The sequence below is a fragment of the Physeter macrocephalus genome, chromosome 5 (genome assembly GCF_002837175.3).
Source record: "Physeter macrocephalus isolate SW-GA chromosome 5, ASM283717v5, whole genome shotgun sequence".
In the NCBI taxonomy this organism is placed as follows: Eukaryota; Metazoa; Chordata; class Mammalia; order Artiodactyla; family Physeteridae; genus Physeter; species Physeter macrocephalus.
In genome coordinates, this window is record NC_041218.1 from 83,867,233 (window position 1) to 83,884,451 (window position 17,219).

The 17,219-nt window shown below is 33.6% G+C and overlaps 1 protein-coding gene across 9 annotated transcripts in view; it reads left to right on the forward strand.

The window, feature by feature from the left end:
• The window catches only part of CACNA2D1 (calcium voltage-gated channel auxiliary subunit alpha2delta 1), a 507,150-nt gene that overhangs the window by 421,190 nt on the left and 68,741 nt on the right, over nt 1–17,219 (forward strand). For all 9 annotated transcript variants that reach the window (XM_028490128.2, XM_028490135.2, XM_028490130.2 and 6 more), the window contains 3 exons: nt 11,660–11,738; nt 12,633–12,682; nt 13,838–13,927. In XM_028490128.2, the coding sequence (XP_028345929.1) occupies nt 11,660–11,738; nt 12,633–12,682; nt 13,838–13,927 (219 nt within the window). The remainder of the gene's footprint in view (nt 1–11,659; nt 11,739–12,632; nt 12,683–13,837; nt 13,928–17,219) is intronic.

A 17,219-nucleotide genomic window follows, 5' to 3' on the forward strand; every position in this document is an offset into this window, starting at 1 on the left:
CAACGGGAGAGGCCACAGCAGAGAGAGGCCCGCGTACCGCAAAAAAAGAAAAAAAAAAAAAAAAAAAATCAGTAGAATGAAAAGTAATGGGAAGATACAGATGTATTAATCTAAGATGTAGTGTGCATTACTTAATTTAGTAACTGCTACTCATTGTTCAGAATCCTGGGCAATCATCACCCGCTGAAGGATGTTCCTGACACTTTCCTCCCACTTCAGGCTCGTGCTCTGATCCCGTATAGCACAGTGTATTCAGCCCTACGCCTCCCTCACATTGTATTCTACCCACAAAATCTCTTCTCTGTTCCCTCTCTAGATGACAAGGTCCTACAAGACTGGGCCTTTGTATTGTTTAACTTTGAACTCTCAGCATCCTGCAGAGAGCACAGGTTCAGAGACAGTTCTCAATACATGGCAATAAGTAACTTGAGTATGTCTAACAAAAGTTGGAAGCATGATTTCTGTCATAGAACAAATTCATAATTATAAAACATAACCTGGAGTAAGGACTATTTCGCTTATTTAAATATTCTCAATAATGTAACATTACCATGTTTTGAAGAACTCAAATGTAATAAAATAAATTTAGCCCAAATTGAACTCTATTAATATAATACATTTATCTCAATATTCTACTAATTAGTCATACACTGATAATTTGGAAGAGACTTCTTAGCATCTTATAGTCGTAATTTCAAGTATATTTTATTATTTTGTGATAGAGGTATATAAATGCAAGCCCCACTACTTTTCATTTTTTAATGAATATAAGTTTAGATAAATCTTTTCTTTAATTTTGATATCGTCTGAACCAACCAGCAGGAATATCATTCACCTCTGGATATTTTTCTTCAAAAAGGAAGAGTTTCTTAAACAAATATGGCAACGAATGTTACAATCTATATCATAATTTGTGCCTAAGATATATTCTGATTTCAAAGAGTAAAAAAAAACTTTAACAGGTGTAAATAAAAGAATTTAAATGTATAAAAAGAGAAGAAATTTTCATCTAAACTTTTTTCCTTTCTCTCCCCGAACTCTGTTTGTATATAGAATTAACACACTAATATGTCTTGGAGGTATATCATAAGTTTATTTTTTTTCCTTTTTTTAAAATATAAGAGGTTTTATGCCATAAGGAAAACAATTGTATTCTACCCTCTGTTTTCACAGATTGTTCAGTTGATTGAATATATGAAGCATTAACTAGTTGAAAATCATTTTTCTATGTATATATCCTAAAAATGTCCAATCTAAATATTATTATCTTGAAACACTGCTTCTCATCCCCTTCACCTTTTATAGGAACTCCACGTTTTAAACAAAGGCATTTTGCAACATGCTAAACCACATAAGAAATTATTCATATTGAATTCATTTTTGTAAAACTGATGAATTTAATCTTACTCAACAATCCTGCTGTTAGCCTATGAATGTTGCTGTGCTTTAAGGACACACACTTCTCCTAAGGGCATATAATTTTTGTGAATTCCAAAGCAACTTTGAAAGTTAAGTAGTCAGTGCTTAGTTTCTGTGATTTTAAAAGAAATGTATGATTAGCTAAGAAAAGTTAAGATGTCCTTGGAATTAGGTACTACATTTTTTTATGTGAGTCTAATTTCAGTGGTGTAGCAAAGTTCTGTGATACACACTCATACATGTATACGTACTTACATATACAGATATATGCACACATATTTATATCTGTTTTAAATGGACATTCCTTCTGTCCATTGTATCTCCAGGAACAAGGGACCATGTGTGTAACTTTGGCTTTAGCTCTCTTATGTAAAGTTCAGTGAGTAAATTCTGACAGGTAGTTGAGACGTGCTTAAGGCATGAGGAAGTAGAAATCTGAACATAAACTAAGTTTTCTAAAATCTTCGCAAATTTTCTAAGAAATACTAGGAAAAAAATAAACAGTCAATTCTGGGTGAAGCTGTGCGCACACAGACACATATGTGCATGCATACATTTTGTTTTTTTAAAGGTGGAAGAGCCAAGTCATTATTATATGTTAAGGTTAGTAAAGGGATACGCAGACAAGAAATCTTATAGTTACAAAACAGAGAAAGGGTAATTGATGGAGACCCTTGAAAGAGGCGGGATTGAGAGAGATACAGAGCACAGATATCTGAATTGGACAAGTAGGAATTATATTTCTGGAAACATTGTTGTACCACATTTCATATGCACTTTACTTCAAGTTTAATGGCTTTCCGAATTTCCTGATGTGGGAAAACCACATTAAACACAAGATTTGTCTCTTGGTATTTGTATGTTCTGTGTCCACTAACAGTGAAAATAGATGATGGCAGACAACCACTTTTAATTCACTTATATTTTTGAGTGTATTTGTACTTTGTCAAGACAACATTTACACAGTTAATTGTTTATGCCAAGGGTGTATGTGTGCAAATAGTGTGTAAATGTACCTACTAGAAACAGTGTGTATATGTATAAGAGAGGTTTTTTCCACCGTCTTCTAACATGGCTTCAAACGGTTTTGGGTGAATTGTCAAACCCTTTCTAACTTTTCCTCCTTATTCAGACTTCTCTATCCCTTCCATTCATCCACCCAGTCTGAGAGATTTGCTGCCACAGACACTGATATGGAAGATCATTGTCTATCTTTGTCATCTAAGGATGGGTATGGGTATGACAGACCAATTCTTTATCTGCAGAATTCATATATTACATAATAAGATTATCAACTCAGAACTTCACTAGCCACATTATCTTTCAAATGGCTGTTGTATAAAACTGAATTTGATAGAGTTAGTAAAATAAAAACTTTCAATACTTTTAAAAGTCCTATATTCGATTATAACTTTATTTTAAAGCATGCTCTTCAAGATAGAAGTTCACTTGTAGCTTAAAAATATCAAAATTACAAAGTCACAAAGTTTGGAGAGCTTTTAAAGAAAGAAAATCCGAAAACTACTCTTTGAATCCTACTTTCTCCCCAGGCCTCTTGCTTGACATTAATGTGGCTGCTGAATGATTCATTTAAAGTCATTTTTCATCCAGATGACATTAGAAATCATTCAGAGCAACCCAGGTAGGTGTGATGAGGTACATCCAGAGAGCTGATGAATGAGGCTGCAGATAAACAGCACAATTTAATGAGGCCAAAAGGTTTAAGAATTAGAACAAAATGTTTGGGTTCTTTTGAAATGGATTACTCTTGGGAATTAATCTACCTGATTATAGATAGGTACAATTTAAAACTGAGTCCATGGTAACCTCCTCACACAGCTGTTCCACATTAAAATGCATTCGCTTTCTAATCTTTACCTGCAACTATGCCATTCCTTAGGGCTCACCCATGTGTACGAGACTTCCTTAAAAATGGTGCCAAAACCAAAATGAACTCAATCATAGAGGGCAAACAAATGAATAAAGGAAAGTAAAACCAGACATAGAGTTGAAAGATAATTCCCAGACCTAGGAAAATTAAAGATATTTGATTTTCTGTGTAATAGCAAAGGGATTTTGGTTAGCAGTACACACTTAAGATTGTCTAGCCAGCTAGAAAATAGTTCTCGGACTCTTAGGTTAATTCTCAGAATTAGTCAAAAATAAAAAGGCATTCAAAATCTATAAAATGAAAATTTCAAAATAACTAGTAAATCGAAAGAGAAGAACAAATGGGAAAAAAGCATATGATAGATGTGGAATAATTTTTAAAATAAAGAATGCATAGCTAAAGTTATAATTGCCTGACAATAGATGCATTATTTTTTTTAATTCTTTAAAAAATGATTAGCAGTCTTTTCTATTTTTTTGTCAGATCCAAAATAGAAATAATTTATAGGCTACAAAAATCTAAATCAAATCACAAATGGCTGAATCTGCATATGTGTTTTATACAATAAGAGTGAAAACTGTCAATTACTTTTTCAACAGATGGTAGGGAAAATAATTCATAGCAAATAATTCATTGCCTTCTCAATTGTCTCTGCCTGGCTTCTCCATCAGGAAAGAATGAAGCCTTTGGAAGGAATGTTCAAACATGTGATAATGAAGGGCATTCAGACTTGTAGCATATTTAATACTGTTTGACAAATACACTGCTTCTAAAAAGTTTCATTTCGTGTATTTTGGCACTTTAAACAGTTTCCAAAAGATTTTTCAGCTTTAGATTAGGAACTGTACCTGTGTTCTAAAAACCAAATATATTATTTGCGCCGGACTTATGGTATAGCTGTAAACAATAATTACAAGTAACACTGGCCCAGTAGAGAGATGATCAATTTAAAATGCATGTGTGGGGGCTTCCCTGGTGGCGCAGTGGTTGCGCGTCCGCCTGCCGATGCAGGGGAACCGGGTTCGCGCCAAAAAAAAAAAAAAAAAAAAAAAAAAAAAAAAAAAAAAAAAAAAAAATAAAATGCATGTGTGTGCGTGCATGTGCATGTGTATATGTGTCCTTCTCTCTGACAGATTTATTTACATTTGCTTTCTTAGAATAAAATTAATGTTGATAATTCATTGCCTAAACTAAGGAAAATATTATCAGGTACATTCTCTTCAGGTCTGAGTAATATTACTTCCATACATTTTACAGAGTCATTAATTTAGTAGCTAAAACAAATCCAATGAAAAATGAGAGGGCTTCCCTGGTGGCTCAGTGGTTGCGCGTCCGCCTGCCGATGCAGGGGAACCGGGTTCGCGCCCCGGTATGGGAGGATCCCACATGCCGCGAAGCGGCTGGGCCCGTGAGCCATGGCCGCTGAGCCTGCGCGTCCGGAGCCTGTGCTCCGCAACGGGAGAGGCCACAACAGAGGGAGGCCCGCATACCAAAAAAAAAAAAAAAAAGAGAATAAGTATTACATTAAGCACAAAATATATTGTAAGACTTAAGCCATAGAGTGCAAAAAATGCACTCGAAATAATTTCTAGGTAGAATTGTGCCACCTAAAATTGGGATTGCCTTTTGTTTGTGTGAAATCATTCTACCAGGAGAGGCACTCTGTTCTGCTTTTTCTGTGGCTGCCCTCTTAGATTAAGAACTCTGCTTGCCATGTATCTCTGCTCAATCTTTCTAGTGTGGTCTCCTTTCCCCACACACATTCTTTATCATTCTCTATTTCAGCACCGTCTTTCCTCTTTGTTTTCTTTCGCCCATATTACCATTTTTTATTATTTTAATTATGTATTTATTCACCTGTTATCTTGAACTCTCCTCTATTAAAAGCTCCATGAAGTAGGGGTTGTGTTAGTTTGTAAACCTACCATTGACTCCTTAGAGGCTAGCAAGGGCTTGACGCACAGCGGTTGCTAAGTATATTTACTGAGGATGCCCACCATAAACAAATATAAATATGCAATAAATAAGCTGGAAGGTAAACTATAAAACATTCATAAATGTTAAAAAAAACTCAATAGCTTTGCTCTTTTAAAAGCAAATAATTTAAAACAATTTTTTCCTTATAAGTGAAATGGAGAGTAAAATTTATGTTCCACTCTTGGATATGTCATCTTATGAGTAAGTAGGGAGGGCTTAAGTTTATATAAAAACAATTGTATTGATGGCACCTCTCCATTCACCCTCACCAGTCCAACACATAGTTTTTCACGAATATTCTCATAATTAGTGTCAGTAAAGTATTTAGCATTACCCAAGAAGAACACCTGAAATGAATCAGTTGCTTATTTCCTGGCCTCTGCTGACAATAGTCTTTGCAGAGCTATAACTGCTTGGAAATGAAATGCGTCCATAGCTTATTCCTCCTGTGTCAAGTACTATAAATATATGCAGAGGGAAGGGAAACCCAAAATTACTTCCTTATACTCTGATAATGCAAGGGTGATTCATTATAATTGTTAAAAATTTTAAACACCTACATAATCCTGAGGCATGTATCTATGTTACGTACACACATGCAAGAGATGTGCTTGGTGCTTTAAGATCATGTAGGCAAAACCTACTGCATTTGGTTTTCCTTTTTTAAAGTTGCTTTGTGTGATTTACTCAGACTAATTCAAAGGTCACTTATGAGATTCTTGCCTTCGTCAGACCCTGGGCAATTCCATGCAGATATATCTTATATGGACACAATGGCATTTAGACAATATTGGCTCCTTTTCTTTGGAGTTGATTGCTAAATATAATAAAGCAAGCCAAATTTGTTCCTTTGGGAAGGTGTTACTTCAAGTTATTTTAAGTTCTTTTTAAGGCACAAAAGGCTAGTATCCCACTAATGGAAAATGTTACCTCATTGAATTCTGATAGCTTGACTGTAGGAGACATTGTAGCCATCATTATCATGATGGTCATCTTTATTACCATAGATAATATTTATTGTGCTTATTATTTTCCATATAATACAAAAGATTTTCATGTATTACTTCATTCACAATTGTAATACCATATGACAAAAGATGTTTATTACCATCAACATCATCCCCATTTTGGAAATCAAACCAAAATTTGAGACGTTAAGGAACTTGTTGAAAGTTAAACAGCTACTAAGTGGCAAAGTCAGTCATTTAAATGACCTGCAGTCCAAATTTCATAACCTCATGTGGAATGCGCTGTCTTTTTGTGTGTCTCTCTCTCTCCAGGACAGCCTTGTGGCCATGCCAATCACCATTTGCCCACCCAGGATCTTTCCTTCTGGTCGGATAGCAAGGCTTTACTGCTAAGGGACGTAGTTCTCACAGCCTTAAGAGGCTAAGATGGATTAAACTAAGCCATCAGATCTTTGCAGGCTTGTAAGAACCTTTCAGATCACTGGACTTTATAAAATAAAGTGTGAAAGGTGCATTTGGGCACTTTTATTTATTTCATAATGCTATAAAACTAGAGATGTAGGTTATTTTAAACGCTCTGGATTCTGGTACACTTGTGAATTATGGAAACCACTGTAGAATTTTCTCCTAAAATATTCAGTCCAATCTAGTATTTTTATAGGCTTCATGCCAAAAATTTTAGTACGCACAGTAAATTAATAAAACCCATTTCTGACATCATTTTTCTAACATGAGCCGATAGCTGAAGTTTTTATTTTAGTTTTATTGGCTTGCTTTCTTCATAGTCTCATTTCCATTATTCCTTGGAGATTTGCCTATTGTAAATTAAACTTGAACTCTGGATAACTGATAATTGTTGAGGTGACAGTTTCCAGTAACTGGGTTCTGCTGGGAAACAAGAAATTCCTATGGCTTTTAAAAATAGGTTGACCCTGTGGTTTTGGAAAAATCTTAATTGAAGACAAGTATTTTAGTCTTCAACAAACAAGACAAAATAAAAACCAGAGTAGCGGAAGTGTAGAACTGAAGGATAAATCAGTGGTGTATTGTAAGAAACCAATCAATAACCCAATTTGCTGTTAATTAAAAGTTTTCTCTGATCAAGTAGGTCAGGCTTGACATGTCAAATTTACATCTTGGAATTATAATGTTCTGTTCAGAGAAAAAATGATTTTTGAACCAACTGAAGGCCGAATTATATACATTTGCAACTAATAATAGAGACTGATTTTTAATTGTTTTAAGTTTAATTTTATTAAATACACTCTCAAATTACAATTTATTTTGTGAATATTCTTATATAACTAAGCATGAGTCAATAATTGTGAGTTATTTTCATTCTCTAGGAATAATACAGCACATAAATGGTTTAAGTGTATTATACATACTTTAATTTGCCTGAAAAAGTTTGCTCATCTCCATTGAGCAAGTCAGCGTAACATAAAAGAAAAAGATTATGAATTTACCATGATATAAGTATATGAAACAACCCAAATTATAAAATGCAAGACGTCTGTCAGTCTGGTTTTGGCTCTATTATAATAATGAACTGATTTATATGTCAGATGATATCAAAGTTTGTCTTATGTCCCTCTGGGAAAACGTTAAGACCACTCACTTAGCTATTTAATTTTTTTTCATTTAATATTTACTTCTATTTCTGTATAAGGCACTGTAATAGATACAGTAGTGCAATCTTGGAACTGTTTTAACCCTAGCCAGCGTTTATTCAACACTACCTTCGCACATTATTTCTGTTAGAGACCTAGACTCCAGCATTATGAAAAATATTTTTCAAAGCCATCTATAACTGTGTATGTTTCACATATGACCCTCACAGAGCTGAACATTCTGAAACATGGCCTAAAATCAACCAGTTCAGGATCATTTAGCAAATTTTCTAGGAACATTTCACTTAGAAGTCTCCAGTATGTATTTGTTACATGGATCTCGTATTGTAATTATCAATGTAAAGTTAACTTTGCTTTAATGAAGGCCTGATTTAAAGTAATAATTTGCTTAATGGAGACTTCAGATGAAACATTTCGCTTGTATGACTGCACATTGTGTTTCTAGTTATTTTATGTCATTTTATTTGTTTTTATGTAAGACCATGTAAATACACTAATAAGGAAAGAACTCTAAAAATACACATCTTTGAGAATGTAATTTACCTTAATTTCTAAATCGTGCCTATTTCAAGGAATCACTTTATTTTTTCCTTTCCCCAGAATTATAGCTAAGGAAGAATGGTGCACTTAAAGAAGTGAAAAACACCAGAAGAATGAGGGGATAGCAATCATCTCTGTGGATTTGGCATCTTGAATTTTATTTAGTTCATTAACTCTTCCACGGGGTGGCAGTAATATAGTGTAGAATAGAAGGAATGAAACTATCAAAAACTCCAAGTGGAAAGTTAGAATACAAAAATAATCAAATTTCACCAATTCATTGTGTACATGCACTATGAAATGTTGAATATCACACCTCCTCCTTATGAAATCAATGAAGTTAAAATCCTTATTACATAATTAGCTAAAATGTGTAAAGCAAAGCCAAATTCAGCATGGGTACAGCACCTGGGATTGAAGCAATGTTTATGTTGATTTTTTCACTGTCATATAAAGAATTAAAAAGTGTGAGTGATTTATATTAAAATTTTCTCAACAAAATATATATTTATAAAATCATTTTAGAAAATTCTAAGATAATCTATAACATCATTAAATTTTTACATGCATATGTTTTGTGTGTATCCCCCAAGAGAAAAATAAGCATTTTAGATATATTAGAAAGATTTTGTAAATATTGTAATGGTAAGGCAGTTGCTGAAACTATAGAAAGGTTGAATTTGTAATTTTTAAGATTTTAGTAACCATTGGTAGGAAAATTTCAGAAAAATAATGTCTTTTAAAATGTCTAGGGGGCTTCCCTGGTGGCGCAGTGGTTGAGAGTCCGCCTGCCGATGCCGGGGACACGGGTTCGTGCCCCGGTCCGGGAGGATCCCACATGCCGCGGAGCGGCTGGGCCCGTGAGCCATGGCCGCTGAGCCTGCGCGTCCGGAGCCTGTGCTCCGCAACGGGAGAGGCCACAACAGTGAGAGGCCCGCGTACCGCAAAAAAAAAATAAAATAAAATAAAAAATTGTCTAGGGCCTTCCCAGGTGGTCCAGTGGGTAAGACTCCATGCTGTCAATGCAGGGGGCCCGGGTTTCCGATCCCTCGTCGGGGAACTAGATCCCGCGTGCATGCCGCAGCTGAGTGTCCACGTGCCACAACTCTTCATTGTGGCACAACTAAGAAAGGCGTAAAAATTATATATTTGTAATATGGGAATGATTCAATCAGTTAATGCAGGCTATATTCAAATAGCCAGGGAAGGACCTATGTGATAAATGAATAAAGAGAGAGAAAAAAAAAGCCTAGTGTGCAGTAAAATTTTATTAAATTATAATTAATTATGACAATGTACACTTTGACACCCAGCTCTGATGCGGAATTCCTTAATTTGAACAACCTCTGAGGTCTCCGTGGAGGCCAACGATTGGCGTCAGGCAAAACTTTTGTAGCAAAACAAATAAAACAACAAGTTTTGTTGTTGGTTGTGGTGTTTTACAAGTATGTTTTTTGGCTGAGTTGTGTTTATTTGGACTATTTGATGAATAACATCAGTCAAAATAATCACATGGTGTGTGTCTAAGTGTAGCCTCTTTGTTATTAGAAATGCTTGATTTCTAGGGATGTAGATATAATAATTCATTTAGTCTTATTATTTATTTCTTTGTACTGAAAAGTATTCTATGGAAAACATTTTACTGGAACGCTGTCGTGGTAAGAGGAGCGACCAGACAAAGCAGTGCTTTAAACTGAAAGTGTGAGACATGCTTTCAAATGTTAATTATGAAAGCCATCCCCAAGTGCTTTCTGGAGCATCTTGATTGTTTCCCTGCCCTGAATTCACGTGACAGTTTTTTAAGGTATGGCAGTTAAATTGAATTGTTAGTAGGGTTGCCAACCTGTTTATAAAAATATTTCCATTTAGGAGTAAGTTTTACGATGTAAGTAGTGACGCTACATTGAAATACATAGCCCCCAAAATGACCCAATTGAAGATTTTAAGGAAACGAGACTGCATTTTGCATTTTGAGGGATTGAGAGAGAGAGAGGTAGGTGTCACCAACTTCTGTTAAACTAGAACCAGTCATTTGTCCTTACAATTTGAGGTGATTAAAACTCTGACGTATGGCTTCTTACATAACTAGCCGAGGCAAACCCGGATGACCTAAGGGTGGCTCACGTAAAACTTTACAAGTGAAACAACATCCCTGATGTACATTTTAGGGCAAGGATTGTCATGATGTGATCTCGGTGCAGTCAAGACCAACAAAAGAACAGAGAACAGATGTGAAATCTCTTTTGAGATTTGCGCTCTGCAGTTGTGCAAAAGATGAAACAGATGAAATGGTTAGAAAATGTCAATTCAAACAGTCAGTCGACATGAATTAGGGAAAAGCTCTTAACATAGTTCAAACCAGACCGTAAATTCATGGAAAAGTGATTTTCTGCATGTTTATCTTTAGAAAAAGCTAAAATGATCAACTTAGAGTACCTGTTTACTTAGATTATTAAATTGGTAAAAATCGATATAAATCAAATAGCCATTTTATTAAATACTTATTGACATCATTGAATTTATCTTCTTTTATACTGTTTAAATTCAGTGGCTTCCAATGAATATATAAATTACTATAATTAAATATCTCAATTAAAATTTTAAACATTTGCATATTGTATATTAGAAACAGTCAATATTTTGATTCTTTTTAAAAATGCTAGGAGCTTAAAATATTTTTCATATATGGCAGTCATCTTTTATAGAAAGTAATACGACTAACATCATAATCATACATGTGCATCCTAAATATTTCTATGATGTGAAAGTAGTGAAACCGTCATTAAGTATAATGCCCTAAGCAACTAAAAGTATAATGACTGCCTTTCTATATACATTTTTATAATCTCATACCTATGAAATAGGACTTTTTTTTTTTTTGCAGTGACTAAATATGTGAATAATATGTCTTAACCAAGTGAGACAGGCGAAGTTGGGTTGAACCTGAAAGATGCCATTTCTACTAATGAAACCTTAGTCATGATCCTGCCACAGGATTGACATACGGTGCAGAGCACCCAAGTACTAACTTATATTTAGTAACTGAAGTCTATATTTACAGTAGCTTATGTGGTTTCTCTCTGGTGCCTTCCTGAGTGATTTAGTGGCCTCAATTTTTCTTGTCACATTAATTAACTGAAAACCATGCTTTTACATGTTTTTTATTTTAGTTCGTTTTGCCTTTCAATTAAATTTTATGCAGCCTAACAGATATCCATTTTTCAATTCACCAGGTACGTGTATTCACATTTTCAGTTGGTCAACATAATTATGACAGAGGACCTATTCAGTGGATGGCCTGTGAAAATAAAGGTAACAAGTCTGTTTACTTGACATTGTATTATAAGAAGAAGAATTTGGTAGTTGTTAGTTCCACATATTATCATTTAAAATACTCTAAAGTTATAGCTAATTTTTTATAGGAATCAAGGCAAGAATAAGATGCTGAAGATGTTTTCTATTAAAAAAACACACACGTAAGAAACTTTGTTATTAGTGTTACATTACATAAAAATGCAGACATCTGATCATATTGTATATTTATAAAGGAATTATTTTATTGCATGATACTAATGATGCTTATCAAATATAACTTGACATGAAGAATTAAGAATGAAAGAATATCTGAGTTATGTAAAACTTAGATATCAGGAAGTGTGACACAATATGCACATTTTTTTCTCTGAGTGGTTAAATTATTGTTTTTTTAAATGTCTTCTTATACATTCCTAGGTAATTCACATTTTGTGTAGTGATCCTATATTTCTTTTATACTCAGACAAAAAAAACCATGTTATTTGAAAAATGCCACATGGCAATAAAAAGAACTTAGATTTATTCTGAAAGCTATTTTTAGGCAGGTATTTTATATGAATATAATAATTGTTAGATACCCATCATTGTGTATTTTTAATAATTTCTTCAATGAAAAAAAATTTTAATGATACCAGGTTCCCTACTGCTTTGTAGAAAAATAACATTTGTTTTATACAATCTAAGAAATGTAGTGAAATTTCTCATAAAGCCTGTGTATTTGCTATGAGAATACATTCATCAAACATTTTCCAGATTTATCAGTGGTGTTGATATTTTAGTGTTTGCTCAGTTAGAAGTGCTCAGTGTCGCCTACAAAGCCATAAAATAATTTTGTGGTCCTTTATTATGTTGTAATGTTTATATGTATAAATCTGTATATATATATTTCAGGTTATTATTATGAAATTCCTTCCATTGGAGCAATAAGAATCAATACTCAGGTATGGTTTTTTAAAACTTGTTTAAAGTATTTTTTCAAACTAGGATATTTCTTCGCTGCTTTAAATATGCTCAGTATGGAGAAAATGGGTGAAAATGAATAAATTATTCATACTGTTCCATTTGTAATAAAATGATGAGTATCATGGTAATGTATTGGTTTTCATTTCATTAAGGTTCCAAGTGTTTTTAAACATCCAAAACCCAGGCAAAAATATATGAGTATTTTTTTCTTCTCGGATGTTAAAAACATAATAGAAAGTAAATAAAATCAGTTTACTAACAATCTCATCATATAATTTCAACTTGGTTCTATTGCAAATTATTTAAATGAGTTTCTCCAAGTTGTAGGTACAACATAGAAAATTAAATAATAATTATTACAACTTACAACAAGGAGATGATTTTTCTACAACCATTCAGTTGAAAACATGCTTGTTAAATAACCAGGGAGATTGAAGCAATTAAGTTAATTTAAATATATATTATTTTTAAATATTCCTAAATTGCTATTTAAACTCATTAATTCTAAACATAACTGAGGGTCTACAAAATAAACTAAGTCAAAATTTAGCACAGATAACATGGCATTTGTGGAAATGAATACTGAATACATTGAATTTTGAAATGAAACAGCAGCTGCATTTAAGCCTGATGTCTAGATTTGGCACAGTATTTCATGTATTTTTTTGATATGTTTAAATGTAGTTTTGAATTTCAGCCAAACAATCTGTGATATGAAAACAAGTACATGGCTGCTTTATTATTTCAAATTTGTGTAGTTCCATCCAGTAAATCACAGAGCCTTAAATAGTTTAGATTAACATAAAACAATTCACAACGAACCTGTTTCACTTATTGTTGGCTGAACCTCAGAAAGAGAATATTTTGTTACTAGAAAAAAAACTGGGGTAGATACATTGTATAAATAATGTAAGTCAAATATTGTTGATTCTAAGTATGCAGACATACCATTTATGGAGTACCCAAAGTAGGAATTGAATGATTATATGCTTAACTTTCTTAATAATTTTGATTCCATCTTTATTTTTAACTCTAGATAAGTTTTTCTCTGTGGAGTTTTGGTTTTTTTTTTTTTAGCACTGCATTTCTAGCTTTCAACCACGTAACTCTTTTTTATGTATATGTATATATAGGAATATTTGGATGTTCTGGGAAGACCAATGGTTTTAGCAGGAGACAAAGCTAAGCAAGTCCAGTGGACAAATGTATACCTGGATGCACTGGTAAGCTAGACTGTTCAACCAAAAACTGTCATAACAAAAGCACACAGCTGACTTCTATTTCTTTCTAGCTTCCATTTCTCTTTTCCTGTTCATGAAACCCTTTCAAAATTCCTTCTATCACAACCTTCTTTGCTAGAATTTAGATAATTTACATAAAAACGTAGCCTTATGTGTAGTGGAGAAGCACAGATGTAAAGTGTTATTTTTCAGTTGCCATTGAGGATGTAGAATTTCAAACCTCTAATCTTGAATTTAAGACCATTTTGATAACTTTTTGAATTTTTATGTAAAAAAATACTAAAGTCACATGAATTAGTACCTAGTACTGCAGATTTTGAACAGGATTTGTGAAGAAGGTATTTTTAAAATAGACTTCAGCTACCAGAAGCATGTATATCCTCCATATCTCAAACCAGACTCAACAAAACTCAGAAGTACATGCAGTTAAATAGAAACAATCACAAACCTAACCACCTCTTCATATATAATTTCTTGCTTTAGATTCAACCCCAAATATTTATGGAAATAGCCATTGAAGTGATCAAATCTGGTGTGAAATAACAAATTAAAACATGTTAAATCTGTCCACTGCACAATAGAAATTTTAGTACAGGTATGCCATCAAATTTCAAAGCAGTGGTTCTCAACTGGTGGTAATTTTGCCCCTCAGGTCATTTGGAAATATCCATAGGTATTATTGATTGTCATGACTGAATAGGGAGGGGTTGCTACTGGCATCCAATGAATAGATGCCAGGGATGCTGTTAGACATCCCACACAGTGCACAAAACAGTCACACACACACCCAACACACACACATATACCCACACAACAAAGAATTATCCAGCTCAAAATATCAATAGGGCCGAAGTTGGGAAATCATGTTTTAATGTAATTTTTACTTTCCTGGTATGAAAGTTATCAATAGTAATTATCATATTTAAGATTTACTCATATGCTTAACTTAATTAGAGAAGACTTTATTAACAATTTTACTAATGTAATATATTGGAGAGACTTAAAATATTAAGCCCTGAAAAGTAAATGCTAATTCAATAACCCCTTTTCCTACTTGGAGTTCAATTATATGCTGATACTACTTTTCTGAATGCAATGATGAACCCAAAGGGCAGAATGCAATCCATTTAAAATTACTTATCATTTGGTTCTTGTAAAATAAACATACACAGGAAGTTAGAAGAAAAATAGGCACTATTAGCAGCAGCCTTGCGTGCTGAGAAAGATAAAGTGAAGCTTGCTTACCTCAAGCCCTCGCTAAAATTACTGTCCAGTGTTCCTTCTTGACATCACATATTTATTTAAGGTCACATGGTCAACTAAATATATGGTCAAAATGTTTCACATATCCAAATCCATCACAGGACAGAGTATGATAGGAGGAGTCAATAACTATGCCCTGTTGTATTTCCTATGACCAGAAGTTCATTATCCAGCATGTCTGCCTTGTTGGTGAGGTTCTTACTGATAGCACAAATGACTTTAGGAAGAGATTTGGGTTCTAAATATGCTGTTCTACCAGCTGAAACTAAATGTAAAAAAAAAAAAGGAAACAAATGAAGCAAATGAATTGTCTAGTCAGTGATTCTAAATATGCTGTTCTACCAGCTGAAACTAAATGTAAAAAAAAAAAAGGAAACGAAGCAAATGAATTGTCTAGTCAGTGGATATACAGAGCATTCATTTTACTGACTTGAGAATAAAAAGTGACCCATCTTTCCTTTCTAAGTATTTGTTTATAATCTCTGCACATAGCAGATTCAAAATATATGCTGGTCAAATCAACAGTTATTTTAAGAAGAAAAAGGTAAAAATAATCCAAGACTAAATGTAATGAATATAATGAGAAAAACGAAGAGAGCTCTGGAAATCAGAAGAAAGAAGGCCATATATTTGGGGATAGAGTAGAGTGAGGTTAAAAAGATGGTGTCGTGTTAGCTAAATATATGAGTCTAGGTAAGGTTTCTAAAATTGGTGATGAGTAGTGAAATCAGAGAGGGGAGGTGCAGTATGAAAATTGGAGAAGTGCTGGGTATATTGAAAGAATGATACCTCAGTCACTTTTGGAGATAATGGGAGATGAGAACAGAACCAAGACTGGGACAAAATTGTGGAGGGTTCATTTTATTTGGGAGACAAAGTGAGGTTCTTTATGTTAGAGAGATGAAAAGAGTTGCACCCTAGAAACTAAACATCAAATAAATTCCAGGAGGCAGAAATCTTATTTTATTTCTCTTTTCTAGAGACTTGCAAAGTGCCTTGGAATAGAGTACAATTTTTTTGGTCTGCTTAATGAAGGAGGGAGAAAATGGAAGTCAGGCACAAATAAGTTCATCCATAATTGTGTCTAATACGTTGGAAGACTAGTATCTCATTTGGGGGGCACATATTACCATATTGAGAAGCAAATTATGGTATTCTCTGTAAATGTAAAAGTTATGCAAAGAAAAAGAGTGCACCCATATATACCTTATCTTATACCATGCTACCATTTTTAAAACTGTGCGTATACAATATACAGTCGGTCCTCCATATCCGTGTGTTCCATGTCTGTAGGCACAACCAACTGCAGATTGAAAACATTCAGGAAAAAAGAATTTCAGAAAGTTCTTAAAAGCAAAACTTGAATTTTCCAGGCACTGGCAACTGTTTACATAACATTTACATTGTATTTACAACTATTTACATTGCATTAGGTATTATAAGTTATCTAGAGATAATTTGAAGTCTATGGGAAGTTGTGCATGGGTTATATGCAAATACTACCCATTTTATATAAGGGACTTGAACCTCCGTGGATTTTGGTGTCTTTTGGATACTAGGTTTCTAAATTATCTGTAATCTGCCTTTCTTTGAGGTGGAAAGTTTTCATTGCAAATATTAATTTACATATTCAATTAAGGATTTTTCATGGTCACATGTTCTTCCTTAGGATTAAGTAGAAAGCCAACATGTGTATCATACAGCCAACATGTATATCATATATCATACAGCCAACTACGTGTAGTCATTTCCTTAATTTTAATTATTTTTATTATACTAAAAGGCTTCATGACTGGACTTTCATATTTGATGCGTGCAGTTGTCTGTCTGCATCATTTCACTTTGTCAAAAACCACTATTTATTTTGGAGAGTATTTAGAAGCAATATTGCTTCTTTTGAACATCATAGTTTACTTACCTAGAATATCCCAGAGATGCAGTATCAGTAGCATGTTTTTTCTGTTTATAATGTTATTCTGCTACACATCTGTGGTTTAGCATGAAGCCTTTG